The following is a 15,079-nucleotide window of genomic DNA, read 5'->3' on the forward strand; positions in this document are numbered from 1 at the left end:
ACATAATTATTGAGTCATAATGTAATGATTGTCATATTATCGTTAGTCATGACTAGCTGGCATGAGAAACTGGTCCAAATCAAAATGGTTGCTGTCTGTAATTTTTATGTTACGTTCTCTAGTTTTACCAGCTACCAGTGCTATTACAGGAGCCAGGAAATTTATGCTTACCTAATGATATAATGAATAGGAAGTTATATACCTTATGTAACGGCATGCTTCAACTTAAAATAAATAGGTACCTAGTTATTCGAAATACCTATCTAAAATCTAAAAATGCATAACGACTTTAAACCTAGATCAAAGTTAGGTAATCTTAGCGGCAGAAATCGGCACACGCAAGCGCATTATTTATCACAATGGTCCTTCGTAAAAACACGTGCTAAGATTTGGCGGTGAGATAATACTACCTAACCATTAATACTTATCAGTCGCTAGAAAACTACCTTGAATTCGGCATTAATAAATTAATTGTGCGATAATACGGCAATCAATGGAATAATGAGTATTCTAACAACTGTTTCAGCTCTTATGCTTAGTTGGGCAGAATAGGTAAGACTAAAAACAAAACACTCCTTGTTTTGGGCAGTAGTCGTGTAAAAAAATACCGAATTTACTGTAAAAGTACCTGTAACATTTGAAGTCCCCCAAATTTTTTGCAAATGGAACAAACTGTAAATTATAGTTGGTCAAGCAAATCTTGTCAGGAGAAAAACGCGGCAAATTTAAAAAATGTAGGCGCGAAGGGATATCATCCCATAGAAAATTTGAGTTTCGCATAAATATATTATTCGAGTAAAAAAATATTTTTATAAAACAGTCCAGACGTATCAGGCGTATTTATTGGAAGAGATCGCTCTTCAGCGATAAGACCGCCTGAGCTGTATCTTCTACTGAGGTGTGCCAATAAAGAGTATTCTATCTATCTATCTATTTAAGAAATCGGGGACCATTATTTGGAAAAATCAGAACTCCTTTTGAAATTGGTTACTTGAAAATTATTTTTTTGGCATTTATTTCGGTTTATTTCAATCAGTTAAAATGTCGGCAGGTCGTGAATGCCGGGCCGCATGGATGGCTGCACTCGTCTCGCGGCTGCTCGCGCTCCTCGCCGCCGCCTCGCTCGTCATAGCTAAGTGTAAGTTTCCTCCTACAATTTGAATTTTGAACCTTTTCTTTACCAGGGTTCCAGGGGCCTGCAACTCGTTGTGTGGGTGTCCTGGCGCCAAGCCGGGGCTGCCGGGGGGTGCCATGGTGGAGTGAAGTGTACTCGATCCCATGACGCTCCTACACGCTGGAGTGGGTTTAGTTTAGTGGGTAGGGCTAAGTTTTCGGTCTTTCCGCGGCCGGGGGGATGGGATGGTGCATGAATGCATTTGCCCACTCCGTAAACAAAACAAAAAAAAGGGATCTGCAACTCTGCAAACTGGAGTTCGCGAGCCACATGCGGCTCACGGACTTTAATTGTTGAGCCATTTAGGGTTTACTCACGGTTTACTTTACATTGGACATTTCATACCGTTAGTATTGACAACCAAATTAGCTTTAACCTTAGATGGATCTACAATTAAACTCTGTGACCGGATAATTGCATTGCGGCTCATAAAATTAACCTTTGTGAATTCTTACGTATTTATTACGATTGCTCTTGCTGCTCGCGAAACGCACTGTAGGTAAATAGTATCAAGGTCAATCACTCAAGGGCAAGGATTATAAATTTGATGAATTCTAATCATCTGAGTTCCGCATATGCGAGTATGTGCTTCCGTTATAAATTTCCGAGACTGAGTCACATCTATACAGTAGGTATACTTATTAATTAGATCAAGGATTAACAAAGTTAATGAATTAGTAACCACTCAATCTTTGTTAAAAACGCGCAATTTTAAGTTGCGTGAGTTCACTGAAGCACCTCCCACCTCTTCCGGCATTGAGGTCCTACCACGATAAACGAAAATTGAAATTTAATTATCTGCTTCTCTATCGCATGAATACAAGGTTTAACAAAAATAGTGGGGATCCGTTTAAAGGCATATTCGGTAACGTCATAACGTGTACTGATTAGGAAAAAGTAGTTAGAAGAAAAATTAATTTGACGCTTCATATGTCATAGAAATTGAAAGTATTGAAACTAACTATAAGACGGTTTGGCAATAAACGTGCAGAAAAAAGTAACTGAGTACATTTTATGAGAACTTTGCAATTTTCGAAAATTCTCTTTGGTACAATGCTAGTAACAGATAAATGTAGTACACACAGACACACACACACACACACAAAGACAGTAGTAGTAGATAAATGATAATTAATTAATTAGCACAGTCACTCGTGTTTTGTGTCCTAGCCTTACCACGATTTTTACGGCAAGGCTAAGGCCGAAGGGTGACCTAGCGAATTTTACTATTAGATGTCAGATTAAATAAACAGAGGAATGATATGCGAGAAAATTTTGAATGATTTCCACGTTGCGGTGAAAATAACGTTGATTACTGTTTGTATGATAGGAGGCAAACAAGCAGACGAATCACCTGAAGGTTGTTGATTAAAATTGAGGTAGATTTATTGTACTATTGTACATTCTTGATTTGATTTAGTTACTATTTCCGAAATTTCACTGACGCAATACTTACAATACCTCCTTAACAGCAATTTGAGACGAAACGTCTTTAGGCCGACAATGGGATGTCATCACTCGTTGCGCAGCCTTAAAACCGAACAATGCTTTTCTAGTTAGGGCTCCGGGCCCGGACCGGAGCCGTCACGGTGTGTCGTAATGGTCGACGACAATAAGATGATCCACAATAGTACGCTTTCGGCATGTTCATCTCGAGTTATTTTAATTTCAAGTGCATAAGTTTAAGTACCTATATCAACAACATTCACAGTCAGCGTCAAATAGTTGGAGGCCGGCAGTGACCAAATATACCGATCAATATTTCTATTTAACAATAAAGGTGTGTGTTGAATGAAATAATGTTTAGTTTTTATAGTTGCCCAACCCAAATTGGTCCACACTATACATTTCCACCCCATTGTTTACACCCTTAAGGGATAAAAGTTATTCTATATCCTTTACCACAGCTCAAACTATCCCCATACCAAGTTTCATCTAAATCGGTTCAGCGGTTATTGATTCCCCATACAAATTTCCACCCCCTTGAGGGGTGAGTTCTGGGATAAAAAGTATTCTATGTCCTTCCCCGGGACTCAAACTATCTGTATACCAAATTTCAACTAAATCGGTTCAGCGGTTTAAGCGTGAAGAGGTAACACACAGACAGACAGACAGACTTTCGCATTTATAATATTAGTATGGATTTGGTTTCGGAATAAATGAGTTTCAAGTGTTCCATTACAAAAGGTAGGAAGTGCAGTGCAGTGCAGTGTAGTGACTGTAGTGACTGTAGTGAGTGAACATTGGTCCTTCGGAACGGAACATAGGATAATCGTGATTTTCGCGATAACAAACACTTAGAATAGAATATTTCGCATAAAAAAAGACTCGAGTGAACAGTGTGATACGGTATATTGACCACTTAGGTCGTATCTACTCAGTTTAAAATAGTGTGCTATGCTATCATGTGCATCTTTAAACACCATAGCGAAAGGTGCAAAAACTTAGTGCTAACAAAGATAGATATAACTTATTATATCCTCTTTGATGCTAACCAGAACCAATGGGTAGGCAAACCCATTAGACAAACAGGCGGACAGCAAAAGAAAAAGATAATAATATCGTCTTGGCTTTGTTGCAGTCGGGTAAAAATAGTCAAACCTTAGTACAAATAAAAACCGGTAAAATCATTACCTATTGCATTACTGCAAAGGCTGGGTAACGGCAAATATAAATAAATATAACTATTGCCTCTGGAGCTGTAGACCTCGCGAGCTTGATCTCAATAAATTTAAAAAAAAAACCGAAATCGCCAAATAATTATATTTAATCATCGAACGTGCGGGTTATTCCTACTAGTTACCAATGTCATGATTTATTTATGTTTACATGACAGATAGCAGTTGAATAATAATTATAATGTGGCAACATCATTGCGTTACCCCAATTAGTACGGGGTAGTTGGGAAAATACCTGGCAACACGGTAGGTAGCTAGGTAGTGGGGCACGGAAGCCAGTTGGACCGGCTCGTGAGACTCGTTCACTTAGATCGAGGCAGTCACAGAGGACACATCGTGAAGGATCAGTCAAGTCCGAGTACTTGCAAGTACCTCCATTGGTGTATAAGTAATAATTAGAGTAACCCATAGAAGCTGAATCTTCACACCACCAAGTTGTTACTAGTGGTAACTACTGGAAAAAACCAGTAGTTATTTTTAAACAAAGTAGTTTAATTATTTTTCCCAGTAGTTACCAGAGGTAAAAGGTGGGAAAAAATTCCCAGTAGTTACCACTTGTAACAACTTGGTCACAAAATTTCACGAGAATCGGCTGAGAACTACGACTGTAGATGAGAACATCCAGACATTCGAAAGCATTTTTTTGCCCAAGCTGAAACGGAGACCTCCGCTAACGCTCAGTTAATTAATTCCGTTTTGTACGTATTCCTTTGTATTAATAAACATCGAAAGTTTAGTAGATCTTTTTACCTACAACTTCACACCTAATCAAGCTAACACAAACGAGCTTAGATACCGTATTTATAGTATAAGAATCAGTTATCAATAGAATCAAGAATCATGTTTTATTCGTGATAAACTTAAAACTAAAATTACATTCAGAAGTATAACTAAAACTATAGGAATTTATAAAATAGGTGGGAGTTAAAGTTTACCACGAAAATGGTCTCGCCTCAGCATAATGCTGACCCGAAAGTCAGCGCTGATCTTCTGGCGGGACCATTTTGGGCCACGATCGCAGCCGTACGACACGGCCCAACCAATACATTCGTTTTATTACCATAAGAAGTCTGAGCAGTTCTGCGAACGCCCGTTTATAATCCATTGAGCCATGGCTGAGTTTCCCACCCTACCTGGAGCGGCCTGCTTTCGCAGAGCCCGCTGAGCCACATACTGCCCTTTAGGCCACGCGGGCAAAAACTACTGCACATTCAGGTTACTAGTTCTGTTTGATGTCTATGTAAGTACTTGAAAAATTCTACGTCTGATTACCCGTTAAGTAAACGCATTGTTTGCACTGTTATTTGTTATGTAAATAAATGTCCATTTCTCTGAGCTAAATTGACAAACCAAAATCTACTTAATTTTTTTTATTAAGTTGGGATATTTAAAATAGGAATCACATCAATTCAGAATACGGGCAATTCAGAATTCATGATTTTGAAAATCGTAAATGTTAAATACGACGTTTGTCACTGTCGGAATTAAATGGTTCGGAATTTAAAATTTCGGAATAATGGCAATTCGGTGTTTGGGATTACAAAAATCGTAATTGTTAAAATCGGTTTTGTCTCCATCGGAATTGTTATAATCGGAATTATGTGGTTCGGAATTTACAAAATTCGGCTTTTTGGGTTATCGGAAATATAAATCTTCGTGATTTTCATCATTCGTAATTACGACAGTCGGAATTTTGATGGGTCGAGCATTTAAAAATCGGAATGATAAAATTCGACATTCTAAAATTCAGAATAGAAACTTTCGGAATTATGTAGTGTACCCTATTTAGACAATTCTAATATTCATTATATGAAGGGTACACGGAAAGAACATGTCTAGTCACTTTTTTTGGAAAATGAGATTTTAATCTCAAAATGTACAGCCCTTAATGAACTATTAGTTACAACCAGGGACCGGCCCGCTATCCCTTATCGGGGTTTTATAAGGGTATTGCATAAGGCTTAACTCACCATACCCTTTGCCAGACGAAACCCTTTCTTTTGGTTTTAAAAACCCTTATATAAAGCTACCACATTTGAGTAATCGGTAGCCCAAATACCCTTACAAAACCCTTATCATCCGCTCACCAACACCTTGCATATTGCTTATAAGGGTTAGCCTTATAAAGGGCTTCCCTTTTAGCATATAAGCGTGCTAATTTAAGTCGTCTTCCTTGTTCATAAAGCACACATTACTTCGAATCCGAGCGATCGTCGGCGGCGATGGCGGCGTTCTTTGACTAGGCACGTATTTTCTTTCCTTTTCATACACTACCGTAGATATATACTAATCCTGTCTCTTTCACGCAAAGGGAAACCTTTATAAAAAGCGCTTAAAGATAAGGGTAACCCTTATTAAGAGCTAGCCTTATTTTTGGTTAGCTTTTCGGTAAGGGTTAGTCAAAGGTAAGGATATGAATGGGCTTGCAGTTCAAAAGGGAAAGTCTTTCAATGTGTTAGCCGTGTTTAAGTGTCGCCCATTGAAAGGGTTTTATCGCGGAAAGGGTTGTCCGGTCCCTGGTTACAACTTCTGTTACCGCTGCAATTATAAATATAACTCCTTTTTGTCTTACTTTAAAAACACCTATACACGAAAATAATATGATTAATTACCCATATCGTTCCTTTCAAACCGCGATAACTGAAAATGTGATATGAAATGAAATGTGGTCAAAGTGTATAGACATGTTCTTTCCGTGTACTCTTCATATGTAACAGTAAGTATGTACCTAACACATTAATAATACTCGCGGCAACGAACAAAAGACATCAACGCAGTTTTGAGATAGTGTTAATTGTAGTATAGTAATAAAATTATCTTTACAGTACATGTGTTGCTACTTTCTCGCACTAGTGCGTCAAATATTTATGTAAGTATATGTTTAAGTTTATGAATTCATAGTATATTAATTAGTATTTACTTTGTAAATACTTATTTTGTAAATAGTAGGTAGCGATTATCGTTTTAATTTTTCGAGTATTAATCCTGCACCTAACAACCATCTCTTTTTAGCCCAGTGGTTGACTGGTAGAGAATGCCTTATGGCATTAAGTCCGCCATTTGTACTTATAATTTTATGTGCAATAAAGTTTAAAATAAATAAAATAATAATAATAAAATAGCACTTTTCGTGCATATGTCGAAAGTTTAAAGGGCCATATGTACTGTAAAACGTTGTACGATACACGTGCGAATAGGTAATTCGCAACTCGTGTCGATTTAAAACACTCCCTTCGGTCGTGTTTTAATTTATCGCCACTCGTTTCGAATTTCCTCTTTTCCGCACTTGTATCGTAAATAACTATTTTAACTCTCGTAATTTAATTAGGCTACTTAGTAAGCTTCGTGCCCGAATTACTTTCATGATTTTATAAGTGGGAATGGGTTCATATATTGCGTCTATGGTCGCTACACTCGCTACTGCCATAGACAAAACTGTAATCCATGTTAAAAATAAGACAAATAAAAAAAATCGGCCAAGTGCGAGTCGGACTCGCGCACGAAGGGTTCCGTACCATTACGGAAAAAAACAGCAAAAAAAACACGTTTGTTGTATGGGAGCCCCATTTAAATATTTATATTATTCTGTTTTTGGCATTTTTTGTTATAGCGGCAACAGAAATACATTATCTGTGAAAATTTCAACTGTCTAGCTATCACGGTTCGTGAGATACAGCCTGGTGACAGACAGACGGACAGCGTAATAGTAATAGGGTCCCGTTTTTACTCTTTGGGTACGGAACCCTAAAAACGACTGGCAAATTTAGGAGCAAGTACAAGTGAGCTGTGAAATTGCATGGAATTACTCCACCGACAAGAGAAAAGCTTAACTTATGATGATGATGGTGGTACCTAACACTGCTTACACATAGTAAAAATAAATATTATTTCATTGTAGATGCGGAATTGGAGTCATGGCGCGGCGCCGGGCGATTGGCCACAGCTGCCGAGGAGGCGCAGGACGAGCAGCACGACGCGGAAATGCTGGCTGCTGTCCGCGCCTCCATGAAGATTTGGGAAGGGAAGAGAGCTAGGACAAGGTGAGAGTTTACCCAAATGCTCGAAAAATGTCGCCGTGCCAGGCGGAGTGATCTCTACATCGCGCACGCGGTTGTTTCTTTAAGACGGTATATAAGGGCGCAGGCAGAAGACGCTCATTGCCGTCATCAGTGCCTCAATGCAGGTTTGGGAACAGAAAAGAGCTAGGACAAGGTGAGAGTTTACCCAATAGCTCGCGAGATGTCGCTATTCTTACGGAGTGAGTCATATACATCGCGCAAGCGTTAAAAGCGTTTGTTTAAAAAAAGGTATATAAGAGCGCAGGAGACCCTCGCTGCCGATGCCGTCCCTGTCTTAGGGTACAATAGGGCAGGATTTGTACAGCCGACTCTGTTAAAAAAAATCGCTGTCGTCCGTGCCTCCATCTAGATTAGAGAACAGAAGAGAGCTAGGACAACGTGAGAGTTTACTGAATATCTCTAGAGATGTCGCTGGTCCGTGCGGAGCGATCTCTACATCGCGCAAGCACTGAAAATGCAGGCGCTGTTAATGAAAGGTTTGGTAAATATTTTGTTACTTTAAAGTAAAGTAAAGATTTATTTGTGAAACACAGGTAATACAGTTAAGGTCTTATATATAAAATAATAAATAGAGCTCTGTGTTTTGCCTATTGGCGTACAAATATTAAAAACGTAAAATATAATGGTGACTTATATGTTAATAATAAATTATACTTTACCTATTAGTAATATTACGGCAATAAACATTTAGAGCAGAAGTAACATATTGTGTAACATCCAAATAAAATAATAACATTTCACACATTTTAGAACAAATCTAGAAAAACATAATCTACTTACGACTCTCTTGTCAAAAAAAATAATGTAGGTATGTAGAAATAGAAACCTAGAAGATTTTTCACGTACTATCTAGTCAAATCATGTAATGGATTAGATTATCTACTTCTTTAAAAATGAGGTTAAAAAACGACAATCAATAAACCCAGTCCCAGATATAAAAAGACAATAAGAGTCGAATAAGCATTACTTTCACCGCTCCGCAGCACTTTCTATCGCGCAAATTCATTAATTCACCACGATATGCGCCCGCGAGTGCAGTACGCAGTACCCTTACCAAGAGTTTACGCTAACATTGGGAGTACGTACACTTATTCACTCATTCTTATCTCATATCACATAATGGTTGGAGAGCCGGCAGTAAAGTTTCGAACCAACGTGATACCGCGATGAGATGCACAATGGTTTCCCATAAAACTGATGCTAAGTCCGAATTTGATAGTCTGCCACGGCGGAACTAGCCGAAAGTACAAAAAAAATAGCCACTTCCGGTGCGAAAAAGGGGGGGTCATTTAACCCATCTGATACTGCAATAAAAGCTATGGCATCAGTTAGAAATTTACTGGTAGATACAGAAAAGCGAAATCTGCCAGTATGATTCCTGCCGGAAGTGCTTGGCATACGCTCTCAAAGGTGACCATCAGGACCCCTAAATTAACCCATCTGATACCAGCATGAAACCAATTCCAGTCGGTAGATATGAACCTTCTCTTCAGGAATATATAAGTCTGCCAGGGCGCTTTTAGCCGAAACACCTTGACATACGAGATTATGTGGCGCAACATCCGTGGTACCCGTATAACCCGTATTTTGGAATTGTACATATTACGGACATTTCAAATACTGCAGGCTTATTAATTTATTACTCTATGCTTATATTTGTATATTATTACGTTAATAACACATATTTATAATAAATTAAGTTAAAATAAATTAAATAATGTGATTAATATGATTAATAGTCATTGAATTAGCTATATGAATCGTTTGTCTTTGTCTGTCATTTTGACTTATGTATTTGTAAGAAAAGGATAAAACATAATTTAACTAATTCAGGCTCGTAAAGTTTTACGAATAAGGGGGTATTAGTATTCATAGCTAAATCAGGCTTGTAATGCGACATGAAATGATTTTTGGTGGTTTCTTTTACGCTTGAGGCGTTTTTTCACCTATTTGGTGTATCTAATCACTATCTTATGTAGGGGAGAGAGGGGCAAGACGAGACGGGGTAGCGGCTTTATATGGCGACACGACTGACCAACCATCAGAATCCCGTTAACGCATGACGATGCGTCGCCATCTTAGCAATCAGTTCGCACAGTGACCGGCTAGACAAATGGTGTCGTTAATTATTTATTTGCAAAAAAACTGTTTTTGCCATATTCCTTGTTATTTTTAGGGTTCCGTACCCAAAGGGTAAAAACGGGACCCTATAACTAAGACTCCGCTTTCTGTCTGTCTGTCTGTCTGTCCGTCTGTCACCAGGCTGTATCTCATCAACCGTGATAGCTAGACAGATGAAATTTTCACAGATGATGTATTTCTGTTGCCGTTATAACAAACTATAACTAATTGTTTATAACACCTGTATTCATTACCTGTAATGCACAATTGATGAATAAATGATTCTAAATAATTCTAAAAACATAATAAAATAAATATTTAAGTGGGGTTCCCATACAACAAACGTGACTTTTTTGCCGTTTTTTGCGTAATGGTATTATGGTACGGAACCTTACGTGCGCGAGTCCGACTGGCACTTGGCCGGTTTTTGTGTTTATTTGGTTTGCGTTTGTTTCCTTATTATCACCAGCACATATATACTATTAATTTATTCCTGTGGCCCAGCAATCACGCCGACAGCTAAGGACTTGTTTGGTTTCAAGTACGGCTTTTTTTTTAACAAAAAACTTTCGCATTTCATTCGGCACATGGGGCAAGATGGAGTACATCTTGACGGTCGTAGTTTTAAAGTGATAAACTGATGAATAATTGCGGATTTGAATTTATTTATTCTTCTCTTGTAGAACGGTGAAAAAGTATAAAAGAAAGTCAAATAGAGGAGAGTGGTTAGAGGCCAAGAAAAAAGCGGTGGATGCTGTTATAAAGGGAAGATGGGGTACATGTTAGCTGTAAACACATTTTCTGTCCCTCAGACGACTTAAGAAATAAAAGTAAAACAGTTCGTGAGAAGTTATCAGACGATGGACCCAATAGCCAAAAATTGAAGTTTTGTTTAGTCCCTAAATATAATATTTCTATAAATCATTCTTATCTTGTCCCGTAGGGGTTCCCCATCTTACCATACCTAGGGGCAAGATGGAGAGAAGGCACTTTCGGCCATTTTAATTTATTTTTAATTTAATTATCTAACAAGAGAGTTCCTAGTAAGTGTTGATTATGAAAGACTGATTACCAAAGATAAAATTAAAAATAACATAAACTTAAAAAGAATAGCATTTTCAGTTTTATTGGACTTGAAACATTAAGTATCCCGTCATGCCCACCTCTCCCGTACATTACTTGACGTTGACGCAAAAATGACGTAGTTTGACATTCAGGGTGTTGTTTTATAATACTACAAATTGAGATAACTAATTTACTGACGACCGGTCTGGCCTACTTACTGCCTGCAAAGTCGATTGTCTTGGGTTCGAATTCCGATAAGGGCATATATTTGTGTGATGAACTTTTCACTTCCATAAAGGGCTATACTCCAGATGTACACCTTAATCAGTGGCTTCTTGCTTTTACATAATAAACGGGATTTCAATAATTGTTTCTTGTGGTTGAAAGCTTTTTTTGCCATATATCAATCCTTGCAACGATGTCTGGTGTGCACCTGGAGTCCCTGGTAATTAAGCTACCTAAATATTTAAAACTTTCAACCTGCTGAATTGGGATGTTGTTGAGAACTATTGGAGGATGATTAGTTTTGCATTTTGAAGTTGTAAGGGTCTTAGTTTTCTTTATGTTTATCTTTAAGCCTAATTAGTTAAATACTGTGTCCATTGTTAACATTAGTAGTAGTAGTAGTAGTAAAACTCTTTATTGTACAAAAACAAACATATAAAACAAGAGAAAAACGCATCATTTGTACAAAGGCGAATGTTCACGCACCTTCTAGCGACACCTAGCGGCGCTGCGACGACAACTACTATACCGCCCCTCCGCGCTCATCTTGTCTCGTTCATTCGCCTCGATATACGGCACGATAAACACGTTACTCGTTACATTTCAAATCTAAGCTTATATAAAGCCACTTTTCGTAATAAACGAATTTTCTACATGTTACAATAAACGTCTTTATTGAATGGACCCTGGAAAACCACCGAATCCTGCACAGCGAACTTATCCCTTTCAGGGATCTCTTCCAGTTAACCTATGAGCAATTGAGGGAGAATTGGAGAACGGTAGACATCAAAGCTGTACTAAACGGCATAAAAGAAAATATTTAGTTTCCTAAAAGACAGGTAAACCTATAACCTACAGTAGACATTAGATGTTCTAGTTGAGCTGAAGTTTCTGCAAACGCCGCGATGTCGTCTGCAAATCGTATAAAATGTATTTTCTCCCCATTTAATTTTACCCCTCCCTTGTCTATTTCAAATGTAAATTGGAAACGGGACTTAATCGCGTATTTAAGTTTTAAGATTTACCTCCAACGTATCGAGTACGGCGTTGTCCCCGTGGTCTCGAAGAATAATGTGTAAAAATCGTGAAAGTGAGATATATACATATATGTATATGTTTTCTTCAATTGCATTTATGGTTTGTTGTTGGCAAATACTAGTTAATAAATTCGATGTCTATGACAACTAAAACTAAATAATTCTATTCACTCCTTTCTTTCTTTTCTTATGTATGTATGTATGTATGTAAACACTTTATTGTACATAAGACAGATTACAAACACAATAAAAGAACATAAATATATACAATGTACAAAGGCGGACTTATCCCTATAAGGGATCTCTTCCAGTCAACCTTTGAGCAATTGAGAATGAAACAATAAACAGATCAAGATAGACAAACGAACACTATGTATATCGATCGACCCCGTTTTAAGGATGGTTATCGAGAAAATTGCTGGTTTTCTTTGATTTTCTCTGAATTAGGCGGGTAAAAATTGATTTCACAAGTGCACAATTGAAAAACTAACAAGGGACTCAAATAAAAAACCGGCCAAGTGCGAGTCGGACTCGCGCACGAAGGGTTCCGTACCATTACGGAAAAAAACAGCAAAAAAAATCACTTTTGTTGTATGGGAGCCCCATTTAAATATTTATATTATTCTGTTTTTAATATACAACACGCAAAAGAAATACATCATCTGAAAATTTTAACTGTCTAGCTATCACGGTTCATGAGAGATACAGCCTGGTGACAGACGGACAAACGGACAGACGGACAGCGGAGTCTTAGTAATAGGGTCCCGTTTTTACCCTTTGGGTACGGAACCCTAAAAATGATGTAAAATGTTCATATTTGGATTATTGGTAAAAAACGTCCTTGACGTTGAAAATCCTGTCTTTTCACAACCGTTTACAATAAGTATGTAATAATAATAATTTTGTTCATTTTGGTAAATAAAGAATATTGTAATTTGAAATTATTTTATTATTTATATATAAGGTGCTAACAAATTAGCTACAGAAATTTTACGAGATGGTACTTTACTCTAGAACAATTAACTTTTAATAGAAATTAAGAAAATTTCACATAATTTTTATTTTATTTACCGAACAAAATAAATATACTATAATTCTATCTAAAAAAGAATCATCATGTATTTAACTGCTTGTGTGTCTTAAATGTCATTGTCAACGTGTCATTTGATTTATTAACGTGAAGTGGCCAGTTAAGTTTTATATTTAAAAGAGGTTTTAGAATCTGTTCAATGAGGTTTTAGAATCTGTTCAATGAGGTATCATTTAATTATCTCATTAACAGAGTTTTTTTACAAAGCAAATTTGTTTTCCAATTTTCTCAAAATAACATCATAAAACTTATAATGTTTCATACTTACATATACTTCAGGAGCCGAGTACTATCAACTGTAAAGATATCGGTAGCTAATTTGTTAGCACCTTTATAAGGCAAACAAAGAAGTACAAAGCCGTAAGCAGGTATTAAATTAATGCCCAAATTATATTGTGTATATTAATAAATTTGAAATATATGTTATTAATGGCATAAAAATATACAAATATAAACATTAGGTAATAAATCATAAGCCTGCAATAATTAAAATGTCTGTAATCTGTACAATTCCAAAATACGGGTTCCACGGATGTTGCTCACATAATCTCGTATGTCAAGGTATTTCGGCTGAAAGCGCCCTGGCAGACTTATATATTCCTGAAGAGAAGGTTCATATCTACCGACTGGAATTGGTTTCATGCTGGTATCAGATGGGTTAATTTAGGGGTCCCGATGGTCACCTTTGAGAGCGTATGCCAAGCACTTCCGGCAGGAATCATACTGGCAGATTTCGCTTTTCTGTATCTACCAGTAAATTTCTAACTGATGCCATAGCTTTTATTGCAGTATCAGATGGGTTAAATGACCCCCCCTTTTTCGCACCGGAAGTGGCTATTTTTTTTGTACTTTCGGCTAGTTCCGCCGTGGCAGACTATCAAATTCGGACTTAGCATCAGTTTTATGGGAAACCATTGTGCATCTCATCGCGGTATCACGTTGGTTCGAAACTTTACTGCCGGCTCTTCTACCATAAGGAAGACCGGCACATAAATTTTTGGTTGTGAAGACCGTCCACGGGGCAAAAACTCGTATTTATTTTCTTGTTCAGAAATACGGTCAAGGATGAGCTTCGCTCCTTCTGCTCTACCGACCTAAGGGGATTATTTGTACAAACGCAAGTTAGAAGCGACGAAAGAGCTTGTAGACGGTCTTCTCCACATTGACCTTATCTATTGATGAATTGGCGCGAGCAACAAATAAAACAAGGAGGTAATGTCACTTGTATCTGTGACTGCTAGTGAGTTAACTAGCTAGCGAGTACCCAAGTACCCATGGTAAGGGTACAGTTAAATTGACAATCCCCTCGACACGGAAATCGTGTTTGCTCACATGACTCGTTGACAATACAACAATAACTAGGTACTCGGATCGGGAAAAGCTTTTTGCGAACACCCACTTAATTAAAGCTCCGTGAGAAAACGTTTGATTTTGAGCTGTGTTTGTCTATATATTTAAACTTTTTATACACATTCACATCCACGGATGTTACTAGTTACTGTGTAATCAATATAGAATGCCCCATCTGGAAGGCGATGAACAGGCTCAGGTCTCAGGTTGGCCGTTGTAAGCAGAGCATGGCTGAATGGGGACTGCTTCGTGGCCACTCT

The 15,079-nt window shown here is 37.6% G+C and overlaps 1 protein-coding gene across 1 annotated transcript in view; it reads left to right on the forward strand.

Annotated features, from left to right (window-relative positions):
• Positions 1–15,079, forward strand: part of LOC134742921 (uncharacterized) — a 56,539-nt gene that overhangs the window by 30,360 nt on the left and 11,100 nt on the right. Inside the window, exons 2-3 of the mRNA XM_063676129.1 lie at positions 1,052–1,138; positions 7,751–7,892. Coding sequence (XP_063532199.1) covers positions 1,075–1,138; positions 7,751–7,892 — 206 coding nt within the window. The 5' untranslated portion in view covers positions 1,052–1,074. The remainder of the gene's footprint in view (positions 1–1,051; positions 1,139–7,750; positions 7,893–15,079) is intronic.

The sequence above is a fragment of the Cydia strobilella genome, chromosome 7, assembly GCF_947568885.1.
Source record: "Cydia strobilella chromosome 7, ilCydStro3.1, whole genome shotgun sequence".
In the NCBI taxonomy this organism is placed as follows: Eukaryota; Metazoa; Arthropoda; class Insecta; order Lepidoptera; family Tortricidae; genus Cydia; species Cydia strobilella.